Source organism: Thunnus albacares, chromosome 18, assembly GCF_914725855.1.
Source record: "Thunnus albacares chromosome 18, fThuAlb1.1, whole genome shotgun sequence".
NCBI lineage: Eukaryota > Metazoa > Chordata > Actinopteri > Scombriformes > Scombridae > Thunnus > Thunnus albacares.
This window is the reverse complement of record NC_058123.1, coordinates 27487944-27502815: the sequence shown is the minus strand read 5'-3', so window position 1 is coordinate 27502815 and position 14872 is coordinate 27487944. Positions and strand designations below refer to the sequence as shown.

Here is a 14872-nt window from a genome sequence, read left to right as displayed (position 1 = left end):
GAGTTTGTATTTTCTTTGAACTTTCTTTAAAAATGTCTTTTGATTTATTTTCAAATTTCTTGTTTTATCTTACCCTGAATTGGTTTTATCAGTTTTTCTTTAAATCTAGTGATTTTATGAGTTGTCTGTCTTATTTTTCTGCACTTGTGAAGCACATTGAAAAGTGCTCAATCGATCAATCAATCAATCAATCAATTAATTTTATTTAAAGTGCAGAATCACCATGCGGCATGGTCCCCATACACTTTACAGTTAAAAAGAATACATAGGACAAAACATACAGCAAACAATTTACCGTAATAAAAAATAAAAATGAAACAACCACATTAAGAGCATCAATGTTAAATGGATATTAAAAGGTGATGGGCCTGGCTAAGTTTTAGTGGAGACTGTAATGAAGTGAATAAAGGCAGGTTTTCAGTCTTGATTGAAAGATTTCACCTGAACATGCTTCTTTAACAGAAGATAAGGTGTTTCAGGTACAGGCTTGGTCTTTGGGGTTTGATAAATTTGGATTTGGCTTAAATTTTGCTTGATCTTTGTATTATAAAATAATATATAATATAATATATTGTGTATACTGTGGAATAGGATTTATAACTTCTGTGTATGTGTGTGTGTGTATAGGGAGCAGGAGCTGAAGGTGTACCAGGCCAGGAGGAGTCTGGAGGAGGCGCTGATGGCCGACGGTTTGGCGCGGGCCGCCGAAAATACCCGAGAGCTGCTTGAGGGGAAGACAGTCTGAAGACAGACAAGTGAGATGGATAAATGTTTCTATTAATGTTCATGTTTATGATAACCAGCAGAATCATGCATCATCAGCAAGTTTAAAGAAGTATGTGAAATTTACATTATATTATGGTGTCCAACAAAAAAAAATGCAGATAGGATTGCAGAGGTGATAACTAACTTGTTGTCATGGTAACACAACTTGCTTTCAGGCAGGCGAGATAAGGTGCACATCAGTCAGAATATGAGAAGGAGAGCTGAAAGATTTGTCAAAGTTAAGAAACAGTGTTATAGTTTTATAGTTTTGTTTTTTTCACATCATAATTACAGTAACTATCAATCCAACTAACAAGCTAACACAACACATATCTGCTCCACACACTGCAGCTTCCTGCTCACACAGATTCAGTCTCTGGATATTTGGAGAAGAAGAACGTTTGTGATGTTTTGTATGTGTGCTCAATGCTTCAGCACTGAAGTTCATGGACGTCGTTTCTTTATAATTCATCACCTCCGTCAGGTGACGAAGGTCACACTGTCACACTTCATCACCACAGGAAATAATATTTTTACCTTCATGTTAGCTGCTTGTTCAGTGACATTTTCACTTAGGATCAACAACAACAACCCTACTTAACAATTAATGTACAGAGCCTCTGAAGAAGTAAACTGCTGAACTATTGAACCACTATACTATCAAACTGTGGAACTACTAAACTACTAAAGTATTGCACCAGTAAACCGCTGAAATAATAAGCCATCAAAGTACTGAACTACTGAACTAGTATACTAAACTACTCAAGTACAGAACTACTAAATACTGAACTAGTATATTAGTAAACTACTCAAGTACATAACTATTAAACTACTAAACTAATATACTTGTAAATTACTGAAGTACAGAAACACTGTACTACTAAAAACTGAACTAGTATTATTGAGCTAGTAACCTACTGAATTATTTAACTAAACTTCCAAACTACCAAACTACTGAACTAGTCAACTACTGAAGTATATGACCATTTAAACTACTAAACCACTGAGCTAGTAAACTTCTTAACTAGTAAACCACTGCATTAGTATACTAGAAAACTACTGAAATACATGAATGTTGAACTACCAAACTACTGAACTAATATAATAATAAACTACTGACTAATGTATAGAAGCACTGAACTATTGAACTACTAAACTACTAAGTTAGTAAACTTCTGAAGTAGTAAACTACTAACTAATGTATTGAAGTACTAAACTACTGAACTACTAAAGCACAGAACAATTGAACTACAACTGAATCTACTAAACTACAGAATCTACTAAAGTACAGAACAACTAAACTAGTGATTGACTAAACTACTGATGAACTGAAGTACTTAAGCACAGAACTTTAAAATTTAAAATTAGTGAGCTATTGATCTACTAAACGACAGAATTAATAAGGTACTGAACAACTGAACTAAAGTAGAAAAATAATGAATGACCAAACTACTGAGTACGACTGATTTGATACTTGTACTGCAGTTTCAACTTGAGGAAAGTTACAGATCGCAGCCTTTAATGTCTGGAGTGATACAGAGGCAGAACCAATCTGGTCTTTCAGAAACCTTGTCAGCGTGTGTGTGTGTGTGTGTGTGTGTGGGTGTGTGTGTGGGTGTGTTGTGAATACTGATGGGGTTCTCGGTGTCTGATTGAAACTCAGCCATGCAGCAGACCAGCAGACTGTGTGCATGTGTGTGTGTGTGTGTCCCTGTGTATGTGATTGATGGGCTGTGGGCTTATTGTGTATTGAAGTGTTAATGGTTAATGTGATATCTGTGTGTATGTGTGTTGTATGACAGTTTGTTTAGTTATTGGTTATATTTCACTCTGTGGAGCCTGTAAACAAAACCAGATTAAAAAACATTTACTTTCAGAAGTTCACACATCCATCCATCATTCCTCCATTTCCCAGCTGCTTATCCGGGTTAGGGTCGCCGTAGCAACAGGGCAGCACAGCGGGCCAGAGAGAAAAGGTTTTGCAGCAGAGTTTGAGATCTGAGGGGGTTTTTTCCATAAAGGAGGCTCGAGAGAAAAAAGAAGAGTGTCATCTGATGACTGAACTACAGCTGGGATCAGTTCAACTTAGATGTGACTCCAGGTCATATTAATTCTATATTAAGTCCAGCTGCTGCCTTCAGAGGATTCAACATCAGAGTGCCGTTTCTACCAAGGATGGCGCAATAGGAAAGATCACGGGTCAATAAAATCAAACAGATTCAGCCTCTGCAAATTTCATGACAATCTGCTCAGGGTCCCACTCTTAAAATTTATCCAAACTAACTTAACTTTAAAGACAGTTGGAGGACTCATTTGTTCATATTGGCTAGATATCTTGAATTACAACGTGTCTATATTTTGAAATTAAGGCAGCATGTCAGTTACTTGTATCTGAAAAACTTCATGCTTGGAGTTTACCTTGAAATGGGGGGGACCTGATATATGCCTCCTCCGATGTCATTTTCAGTCAGCACAGAAGCTGTGGTATCATATCGATAGAAGAAATCTGTTGATTTAAAAGTTATTTCTGTTAGTTCACTAACAACAACCTGCACAGCTGCATCCATCTCATCCATGAATGTCACCATTTTTCTGGACCTTTTTCTGTCACTATTTTTCAAGCATCCAGCTAGGTAGCTAGCTAGCAGCTAGCTAGAGAGAGTATTTCCCTATTCTAAGAATGCTGCCTTCAAAACTCTGCTTGGGAAACCGCTGTCACTGAGCAAACAACAGGCCTTTTTCATTCTCTGAACAAATCTTCTTTGGGCAGCAGAAATCAGAGGTCTGGAACAAGGCTCCGTAGGTTTTGTGTGGTAACTGTGGCAAAAAGTGGCAATTATATGACATAGTTAAATGCTGAAAAAGTAGTGTAACGGTCATTAAGTCAGTGAATTGACTCAGTAACCTCAATTACACAGCAATATCAGTCTTAAGTTTGCTAACATTAGCTAACAGTACACACCACAAGTGGTTACCAGACCAAATAAAGCTGTAGCAGCAAAACCTGAGTGTTACTGAATTCAGCACGGTTGTGTTTTATTGCTTAGAAATCCAACTTTTCCTTTGTAAGAAGAAGATTGGTTTATTTTTTTTCCATTTTAAGCCAGCTTTGAGGAGCTAAAAAATCCAGGCATGGGTCAAATCATCAACAAGTCAAATCAAGCTAACTGTGTTTTTCCCAGACAAAGAACAGGGTTGAGATACCTCGATCTGGTGTTAAGACAGACTGATCTGTGGGCTCTGCCTCTCAAGGGGCAAAAAGACACATTTATTATAGTGACTTTAATGACCTCATGGCCTTTCCTGTAGCACCACTCTCAGGGCAGGCTTTACATTTTTAGCTCCACTACTGATGAGGCTCCAAGAATAACTAAATCACCAGTTTGCTGTTTGTCCTGTCAGACACACATTATATTTTTTAGTAAGTGCTGCTGTAGCGATATGTCTGTCGTGATATACACTTTCTGTTGTTAATAGAAGCTGCTGTTGTGTGTGTTTTGTCAGATAGACGGTGTGTGTGTCTCCGCTCTCTGATGTTTCCTTTAAAAGCTGATAGATAAGAAGGCGTTTTTTAAAGCACATTTGTTTTCTGTGGAGGGAAAATCGTCCATTAATGCAGATTTATGCAGATTGGCTAGATGGAAGTCGTTTGGGCGAAAAGAGCTGCTGAGAGTCGAGGAGTGATTACTAATGGGTTTTTATAGCTGGACCACAGAGAGAGGGCAGCGGCCAGACGTTGTGTGTGTCTCTGTGTGTGTGTGTGTGTGTGTATGTGTGTCTCCTGGGCTGCTTTCTAGCCGTTGAAACAACCATTTTAAATCTTTGCAAAAAAAATTCTCAGACCGTTCGGTTTGTTTCCTGCTGCTGTGACTCTTGTTGCTGCTTCCTGATAATTTATTTATGTGGGTTTTATGGCTGAGTTGGTTTCTTCCGTTCTTTCTCTTGTGTGACTCTTTATGTTGCATGGAACAGTAGGTGGTAGTGACACCCTGATGCTGCTTCTAGAGAAAACGTAAAATAAAAGAAGCACGTGCAGAAACCAGCAGTTTGTTGTTAAAATAAGTTTGTCAGCGGTGAAGAAAGTGTTCAGATCCCTTACTAAAGTAGAAGTATCAATACAACAGTGTAAACATATTCCATTAGTAAAATTAGTTAGGAAAGTCCTGCATTCAAGAAGTTTTTTAATTTTAGTAAAAGTACAGAAGTACTGCAGTATCAGCAAAATATACTGAAGTATCAAAAAAAAAATTGGTCCTGGAACCCTACTGATACAGGATTTTGGCCTGTACTGTTCAATATCATCAACGTTTTGAGAGTTAAAAAAAAAATCTGATGCTGTGTAAATATATGTATCAGATTTGACTCAGCGTCAGCAGTATCAGCAGATAGCAGAACTCAGATCTGCGCCAGAAAAACTTGATTTGGACAGAGAGAGATGCTCTGAACCAAGCAGAACCTGCCTCCTCATCATAGAAGTAACACAACTTATTTGTTTATTTATTTTTGTTATGTTGAGTTTTTCTGTCTGTTCAAATTATGTGTGTATAAAATAACTTTATTTTTTCATTTGAAGTGGAATCACTAAAAACAACATACACACAAACACACTGAGCTTGGTCAGACATATGCCTGCATCTATACAACTCTTACAACAATGTTACATATTAAACGGGTTTGGCGTACAGTGCTCCACATTACGCTGTGTGGCTGAATAAGAGTGCAAGACTGAGAATAAAGCAAAAATAAAAACTGATATCCATCTCCTCATCTGATTCTGGGGAAGACAGGGAAGAAGATTTCACTAAATGCTAGACTGTTCCTTTAAATGTGCAGACGGGTGTTTTTATCTGATCGAGACTAAGGATTCACACTGCTGACTGAGAAGACTCTGACTGTTTGATACAGACACAGTATCAAACACACACACAGTGTGCGTGTGTGAGAGAGAGTGTGTGTGTGATTATTAGCTGTGTATCTTGTAATTTCCAGAGGAGCTGATTCAGACTTCTGCAGCATTTTTCAGCTGCTGGTAATTTGCGGATGTTGAGACACAGAGAATTATCTGCTTCAAAGTCACTCACAAGGCTGATAACTGCTGAGTGTGTGTGTGTGTGTGTGAGCGTGTGCTGTCAGTCAGCTGAATTGCCTCGATTAAGCAGCAGATTATCAGGATTTTCTAATTATTAGGGAGTAATTAAGACTGAGCCGAGGATTATCGGACTGAAACATGAAAATACCGAAATGCTGAAGGGAGAAAACATTCAGATACAAACACACTAATACACTGAAACAGCACAACAATGAAACAGTAAAACAAAAGAGTTCATCATGAAGTGTGTTTGGTGGATTTAGCAACACCTCGGTTTTCCTAATGAAAGACTAGAGGATGCACATCGGCACAATGAAGGATTACTGGAAATGAAAATGAAAAAAACTGGCTCTGTTTAGCAAGATAGAATGATTCAAAATGGAATGAAGGGGGGTTTAAAATGAGGGAATGAAAAAAATGAGGGATTCAAATAGCACAATGAGGGATTCAAAATGGAAAAGTGATTGAAATGGCACAAAGAAATATTCAGAATCAGAATAAAGGATTCAAAATGGAAAGAGAAGGACTAAAATGGCATAATGAAGAATTAAAAGTGAAAATATAAGGGGATTCAAAATGGCACAGTGAGAGATTTAAAATGTAAAGGAGTAAGGATTCAAAGTTACATATTAAGGATTTCAATTGTAAAGGAGGAGGGATTCAAAATGGTAGAATAAAGGATTTAAATCGGAAGGGTGGTGTAAAAACGGCACATCAAGAGAATCAAACATGAGGAGAGATTCAAATGGCACAGCAAATTGTTTGAATTATTATTTTTATATTAAATAGAAAGAAGGGATTCAAAATGGGAAAGAGGAAGGGACTAACATGGCACAATGACAGATTCAGAATGGAATGAAGGAGGAATTCATCAAGGTAATAAATGATCCAAAATGGGACAATAAGGGTTCAAAATGAAAACGAATGATTCAAATGGGATAAGAAGGATTTAAAATGGAAAGGAGAAGGGATTCAAAAAACAATGACACAATTATCGATTCAAAATGACACAATTAGATATAAAATATAGAAAAATAGAAAAGACAGAGTAGCAATGGTACAACAACTGATTAAAATGGAAATGTATTGGAAATGGAAAGGAGGGAATCAAAATGGCAAAATGAAATAAAATGGAAAGACAAGTTTAGTGGACTGCTAGGAAAACCAATTTTCCAGCAGTCTGGAGGAAACCAGAAAACCAGAAACTGTTTCTTTCAGTTGATTGGGACGTTTCCATCATGTATTTGTTTTAAATATGGGAGTTAGAATGTGCTGACGGAGGCGTCTGTGCAGCTGAGAGGAGGACAGGGAGGAGGAGGAGGAAGAGGAGGAGGAGAACATGATGCCATTTGATATCACTCCTGCTCTCCTGCTGCGTGAACGCTTCACTCTGGTGTTTTATGTATAATTAAAATGTTTTCTGTGCAGGCGATAGGCCTCCGCATACCAGCCGTCCTAATTATAGCCCCGCCCCCCTCGTTAATGCAGCAGAAGGGAGGAGGTGTCAAGGGGTTAATGGAGAAGCTAATGATTAGCATGGAGGCTCTCCACATTAATTGGACTTTTTTTTTTTGTCTAGAGGCTGATGTTTATTGTTCTGCATGAGGTGGGAGGAACCCAGCAGAGAGATAGTTTGTGCTGCAGAGTGTTTTTATTAAGTGGATTTTATTAAGACAAGCTTAACGAGTCAATTTGGGTTTAATAGAAGAAGGAGGTAGGAGGCAGAGTTTTGTTCAGAGGTCTCTGAAGGGAACCTCACAATTATATTCACCCTTTATCTGCCAGTACGAGACATCAGAGAGGACCTGAGTACTTATTAACACACACACACATGTGAGGACCCTCATTGACATAATCCATTTCCTGACCCTGACCTAAACCTAATCCTAACCTTAACCTGAAAAAAGTAAAGTAGCTTTATTAAACATGACTAGAAAAGAGATGAACCTATACCAAATGAAACAAATGACAGACTGGTTGACTGCTGAAGCTTTGTGGGTCGCACTTAGACCAGGTGAGCTGAATCCTCCTAATCATCTGCCTCTGCCCACCTGGCTCCTACAGGTAGAGGCCAAGGAGTCCTGTCAGGAAAGGTTGCCAAAGATGTCAAAAATGTTCTCACCTACCAAAGAGGGCCTCACTTTGGATAATTGTCATTAAACCATCCTCACATACAAAAAAAGTCCTGATTTTCCTTAAATGTCCTGTAATTGTCCCTCACAAAAACAGATGCAAAAACATCCTCAATCTCCAAAAAAGTCATCACTTTCCAAATGTCTTTTAATTGAATGTGATCATATTTCCTGATCGACAGCAACACATAAAGCCTAAGGCCGCATTCAAACCAAAACTGGCAGTGCAGCACTAGGGTACATGGGGTCTACGATGGTGTGGGCGTGTTGTTTGAGGTACCAGTGAGACAATAAAAGAAGATCCAGGAAGAAGAGTTGAAGTTACAGAAACCAGAACACTGCAAAGCAGTTTGTAATACTCATGATCATGGCAGCAAATGTTTTATCTTTCATCGCAACAATCGCAAGGTTGAATAAGGCATTGAAGTAATCCACCAGGAATGTGTACTTGCGTGTATGTGATTTGCCATTGTGGCACCTTGCTGGATGAAGTTGGGTTGCGTTGCAGCAAAAGTTGAGCCTGGTTCAACAGTTTTGCTGGACCAGATAGAGTTGGGATTTTTTTTTGAAGCCAGTCAGCTGATAGAGTGAACATTAGGCTGTTAAACTTGTTGTTAAACTATCAGCAACAATAACTCTTTTTCTCTCTCTGTCTCTTTTCTAGAGTTCCTCTGTTCACCAGCCTCAGGTCTATCATCATCATCTTCATCTTAATCCAGACAACAAACCAAAAACAGACCCTGACACAGACTGAAACATCACCTGATCCGTTGTCTCAGTGGGTGATAGCTTCAACCTTCCCGTTAAAGAAACCTTTTCCCAGGATGACATCAAACCGGACATCTGTCAGCCTCTGGAAACTAATGTGATTTTCCAGATCAGCAGCAGCAGCAACGAGGGGAGCAGCGACCACAGAAATAATGACATCAGCAATGACAGATATTACAGCAACACCAGTTTCAACATTAATACAGCAGCAAACAGCAGCAACAGAAACTGCCATATAGGAACATAAGGAGCAACAGCAGCAATAAGTTGAGTGTACCAGCTCAAAGCAACAACCGAAGCCTTTAATCCTCTCAGTGATTTCTCATCTGTACAAACTTAACAACAAGCGCTTATTTTGTCTCAGTCTTCAAATACTAGTTTTCTTTCTTTTTTTAATATAAAACTGATGAAAAAATGCTGAAGAGCAATTCCCTCATTAAACCCAAAGTCAGGTTGCAAACTGCTGGACGGCTTTTGCTAACTCTACTAACCCTTATTGTGCTCTTTGATGATTTTGGTTGTTTGTGGTGTCAGATTGTCGTCAGTTTTTTCTTTTCTTTTTTTTTTTTTTTTTAAAAGGTCTTCAGGGGTTTTAATTAAATAATGAGAATTTACATGAATATGAAATAGATGAGTTGCTTATTTAAGACAAATTTTATACCTTGAGAGAACATATGTGTACATTTCTTGGACTGGAGTCAATAAATGATTATATTCACAATTGTTAGTTGGTACTTTTTCAAAATCTGTTGATATATGACTGTGTTTATGATGATGATGATGATGATGATGATGATGATGTATGACATTTCAACCTTTAAGAATAGCTCATCATTTTGGGAAATATACTAATTTGCTCAGGACATGATTAGCGTAGCTTAGCATAAAGACTGGTAGCAGCAAATCAAGTAGCCTGTCTCTGTCCAGAATTAAAAAATACACCTTCCAACACATCTAAAGCTCCCTATTTAACTCTGTATCTTGTTTTTAAAAACCTGTTCACAGACAGAAATGTTAAAAGTGTATGGTTTTAGGGGAATTACATGCTTGAACTATTTCTTGGCAAACAGCAGCTGGGTGCAATGAGTCCTGCAGTCTTCCTGTCACACTGAGGTTGCCAGGTTTGGGTCCATTGCACCTGTGCAGAGACCAAAACTAAAACCTGTGCTTACAGACTGTATCTGGCAATCTGTGCTTGAGCTGGAGATGTTAGTTCCAACAAGTCCTCCACACTAAATTACAAGATACTGTATGTTGTTGGTCCATACACTCCAGAATGGAGACATATAGAAGTGTTTTCTGATCTCATGCCCTATCAACAGGACGACATCAATAAATATGTATGTATGGTGTGACAGTGCTGTAGTTGAGATTTGGTTAGGTTTAGGCCCATTTTCTGTGCAGCATATCCCCCAATAATTCAGCACTCTTTTTCTGGGTGGTATGAAAACCACCTGAGGAGTACAGACATCGCTATCTGCATGTCAGTAGTCCGATGGTGTGCTTCACACCTGGGTGTGCACGAGCATGCCCATTACCTTTCCTCTGTGCTCTGCGGGGTTGTAAAGGTTATGAAGACCTGGTGCCTGAGGGGGATGCCATTGTCACCTGCAAGTTATAAATTAGATTAATGTTACACCAGGCCTGAATGGTAAGAATTTCTATAATGAACTGATGCTATTCCCATAGAGTGCAAGCTGACTCAATTTCGAAACAATCCAATCACCAGAATAAACATTGGCAATGTAAGTTTCTGCAAACCACGGATATGTTGAATCTCTACGTTTCAACACTGACATTTTAAGCTTTTTTTGTTATTGAACACCACATTGAATAGCCGTTATCAGTTGCATAATTACATTTTCTAGTGTGACAACATTGTGGTTAAGATCTGGTTAAGTATAGGCACAAAAACCACTTGGTTAAAGTTAGGAAAAGATCATGGTTTGGGTTAAAATACCCAGTTTTGTTGCCAGAAAAACAGCTGCATATGTAAGTACCCAGAAACGTACAATGCCAACATTCAATTCTGGTGACTGGGCTGTTACAAATTATTTATTCTGAAAGAATAAATGGAAAACACAATAATAAGTCAGCTGGTCCTCAGTGGTTTTACTGGTTCAGGTGTTAACTGCCAACTGAACACAGCACAAGCCCACAGCTTATACACCTGCACGTTATGTCCTGCCTTTTATACTCAAAATAGAAATGCTTGAAATTGAATGGAGGGTGTCTGTAAACATGCAAAATAAAGTGCATGCATATAAAATAAAAAAATAAAAAATAAAAACTTGGCAATTACATATAAATATCATATGTGCCACATTAGCTATTAACTGACCAAGTGATCACCCATCACTCACAGCGCCAGTCTGTCCCCCACACTGCTAAGTGTCCGAGTAAAAGAGTCATGTTGAGCCAAGTTTTTAGATGGTGTGCACTTAATTGTGCTGATTACATTTGGACATTGCTGAAAGCTGCTTTGTTGTTGTCACCCTTCTCCCACAGTGTGGGGAATCCTGATGTATCATTTTAATTATACCATCTATTCTGCAGGTGTTACTGAACTAAAGGAGAGCTGTGATATTCCAGACCAGACAGAGTTTAAATAATTGAATTCCTTCCTAAAACGGATTCAGGCATAAAACATTAAACATTATATGATCCTATCACATAACTATCAAACTCCCTATTGGCCAGCTCTCTTTGGAAACCAGTGTTGCCAGAAATCATAAGGTGGTCAGTTGAATCTGTACTGTGATGGCACGGCTCCGTCAGGTTGGTCTGTCTAAAGCTGGATGCAGTTCAGTACATACATCCAAGAGCATGGCTCTAGGGAATCTAAATCGGCTTATTAGCCAGTTATTATGGGCCGGGAAATCTTCACCCATTCTCTCTAAATCCTCTAACAGGGCCAGTGCATCCATCACACAGTATTATGCACCATTGTTACTGTCATATGTATATGTTTAAGGAAATCAGAGCGATTGCTTCACACTTGCCTGGAATTTAATTGGGTCGCACTAATTAGAAGTATCCACCATAATAGGATGTCTTTTGAAAATAGAATAGAATGACTAAATAAACACAGCATAAAGGATAGGTTCACACATTTTTAAGTATATCTTAAAACAATGCAAGCATATGTACATTAAAAGAGTTACTGGTCCCTGTAATTGTTCCTCCTCGCCACACTGGTTGTTAATACGTAAGTGATAATTTAACTGATGGGTGTTAAAAATCCACAGTCTTTGTACAGGAAAAAAAAAAACTGCATTCTAAAGTTCAGCTGAAGCTTAAATGAGGCTTTAGCAGTCTGAGTCAGTCGAATCAAGAGGATATTACATTAGTTTTGGCTGATCTTTAGAATTCATTTTTGCACAGAGTGAGGACTGTGGATTTTGTACCCCAACACTGACATTGGATTTACAATAGGAAAGGATCTCTCAACAGCCGTCATGGACAAAATGAACAATTACAACAAATAATAATGCTTTGACTGTGCAGATGGGTATGTGCATATCACTGACTTGAACAAGCATAAATCTATCCTATCACCACTGGCCTGTATGTCAAGTTTTACAAATCTCAATTTTTACATGGTAAGTGTTGTACACATCTTTAAGGCCCTGTTTTGTGTGTGTAACAGTTATAAATGAGGCCCCAGGGATGTGACCATGTTAAAGGTGCTGGTGATGAAACGTGATCATTTATGGAAACACATAACAGCCTACAATCTTCTGGTTTCAAGCTTTCTACAAGATGTTGGAACCTGGCTGCAGGGATTTTTTTTCCCCATTCAGCCAAAAGAGCATTAGAAGTGAGTTGGCTCGTCCACATACTTTTGGCCATTAAGCGTATGTGACGAAAATGTTGGCCAAACAAATGGATGCTTTATTGAATCTGGAGGACATACTGTACATGTGTAGATCCATTTGGTGGACAGTTGAAATCATTACATTAACTGACCCCAAATAAAATGTGTTATTTAGTTCAATTTAGTGATTATTTCATTTTCTGTAAAGCAAAACTGGATTTTTTATTTTCTTCTTTACACATTTTCTTTTTATATATTGTTGCTGTCTCTTCTGTCAGACTTTCCTCTCTCGTCTTCCAGTAAAGAACTGTGTAACCTCTGACGTTTTTAGGTTTTTTTTTTTGCTTGTAGCAGCAGAGTAATGACATGTTTAACTGCCAGACATGGAATGGTAGGTTGTCATGTATCTCAGCATCTTCTGTCCAGATTGTCATGAAATTTCCTGATCCCGTTCCTGCTCTCCAGAGAATGAACCCTTTAGATTGTAATGACCCTGTGACCTTTCCTCTAGCACCACCCTCAGGACAAACTTTACACCTTTAGCTCCACCTGTGGCAAAAGCTCTAAGAATAGCTAAATCATCAGCGTGTTTGTTCTGTCAGACACTTGGCACAAACTGCTCTCAGTCCAAATGTTAAACTATGTTTGTATGACTATATATGTGTGGTGTTTTTGTCTATTTGTATGTATGTGTGTGTGTGTGTGTTAAAGACAGAAAGAGACAAACCAGTCTGCCAGCTCTGCTCTCATTTGCATCTGTTAATGGCCCTATGATGCCAGTTTCTGATCACTGCAACTACACATTTAAATTCCTGCTTCATTGCCAGATGCTCCTCTCTCTCTCTTTCTCTTCTCTCTGTCTCTCTCTCTCTCTCGTCCAGGGATTCCTGTTTCCATCCTGTAACAGCAGCTCTGTTCGTGCTCTGCATCAGAAAACACTGGCTGAGGTTAAACTGGAGGCATGAAACTGCTCCTGGTAATGATGCTTTAGTTGGACATGATTAAGCTTGTACAGTATATTTATATTCAAACATAACAGCCATGAACATGTAACCCCACTACATGGACATTACATAAAATGCTGCTATAACAACCTTCATTCTTCTGCGTGTGCTTACCGCAGGATGTTGGAACCTGGCTGCATGCAGGGATTTGCTCCCATTCAGCCACCAGAGTATTTCAGTCAGAGACGCTTACATCAAAGAATTGACAATTTACCGTATAGCAAATGGGCAGAGAGATTTGATTAAAAGGCTCTACTCTTTGAGGGTGTTCTTAAAGAATGCAGCAACAGGGAATTCTCCTGGTGAGATAACCCCCCCTTAACAAACACATGTATGAATATTAGATCGTAGTGAAGTCAAAAATATGAAAAGCTTAACACATAAGGAGGATGGTTGGGGTGGTCGTAAAAAGTGTGTATAAACTCTTTAGTGGCTCCTGATGGAGCTGTGTAAAAACTGATAAATTGCCTCAAATGATGTCACTTGAGTCAGCGTCAGTTGGGGCTGAAGACTACAAGTTAGAAAGAAGTGAGGTTACCAGACCTCTGTAGCCCATTTTTTGGACAGTGAAGACCTTTTGTTCAGTTACCTCTTCAAAAAATTGAGGGTTAAGACTTGGTTGTAGGGTTGAGGTTATATTCAGGTTTAGATTAAAGTCCCAGTGAAAATACAGTTCAAGCATATTTAGCTTCCATAACACGATGCATTAGTGAAACAGTAAATTTCAAAGACACATAGTGCACTTGAAATGCTTTTATCTCATCACACCTTGATTATTGCAGCAGCCTCTTCACTTCATAATCAAAAATCTATTGACTGACTACAGAACTCAGGCTTGTACTGTGACCAGTATCATCCATTGGCTCCCAGTATGTAATTATTTTAAGATCTTGAACTAAAACAGTAAAATTGTGAGCCGTAAAACCACAACAATGAGCTGAAAGACCCTAAAACGCTGTGCAGTGCTGAGGGGAACTGCAGTATGTAATTATCTGTGGGTTTGTCAACATGAGCGACCACTTTCACATACACAAAGTCATTTGCTCCATTGTTAATATACACATATCAATTATAGCAGCTTAAAGGGTAGGGTTAGGGGTTACAGAATGTATTATATCACTGCCAATATGTGTGTGTGTTTGTGTGTGTGTGTGTAAAACCATAATTTGTCCTGGTTATTTTTGGATGTCACATCTGACTGGTTCCATCAAAACAAACAGTTCAGCAGGTTTTGTTCACTCTGCAGCTTCACTCTGATGATAGAATAACTTCCTGTTTGTTTCTGGAACTAAAATGA

The 14872-nt window shown here is 38.6% G+C and overlaps 1 protein-coding gene across 2 annotated transcripts in view; it reads left to right on the top strand.

Moving 5' to 3' along the window:
* mbd2 (methyl-CpG binding domain protein 2) overlaps window positions 1-10713 on the top strand; it is a 30479-nt gene extending 19766 nt beyond the window's left edge. For both annotated transcript variants that reach the window (XM_044334252.1, XM_044334253.1), the window contains 2 exons: window positions 628-755; window positions 8651-10713. In XM_044334252.1, coding sequence (XP_044190187.1) covers window positions 628-745 — 118 coding nt within the window. In that variant the 3' untranslated portion in view covers window positions 746-755; window positions 8651-10713. The remainder of the gene's footprint in view (window positions 1-627; window positions 756-8650) is intronic.
* The last annotated feature ends 4159 nt before the right edge of the window (window positions 10714-14872 follow it).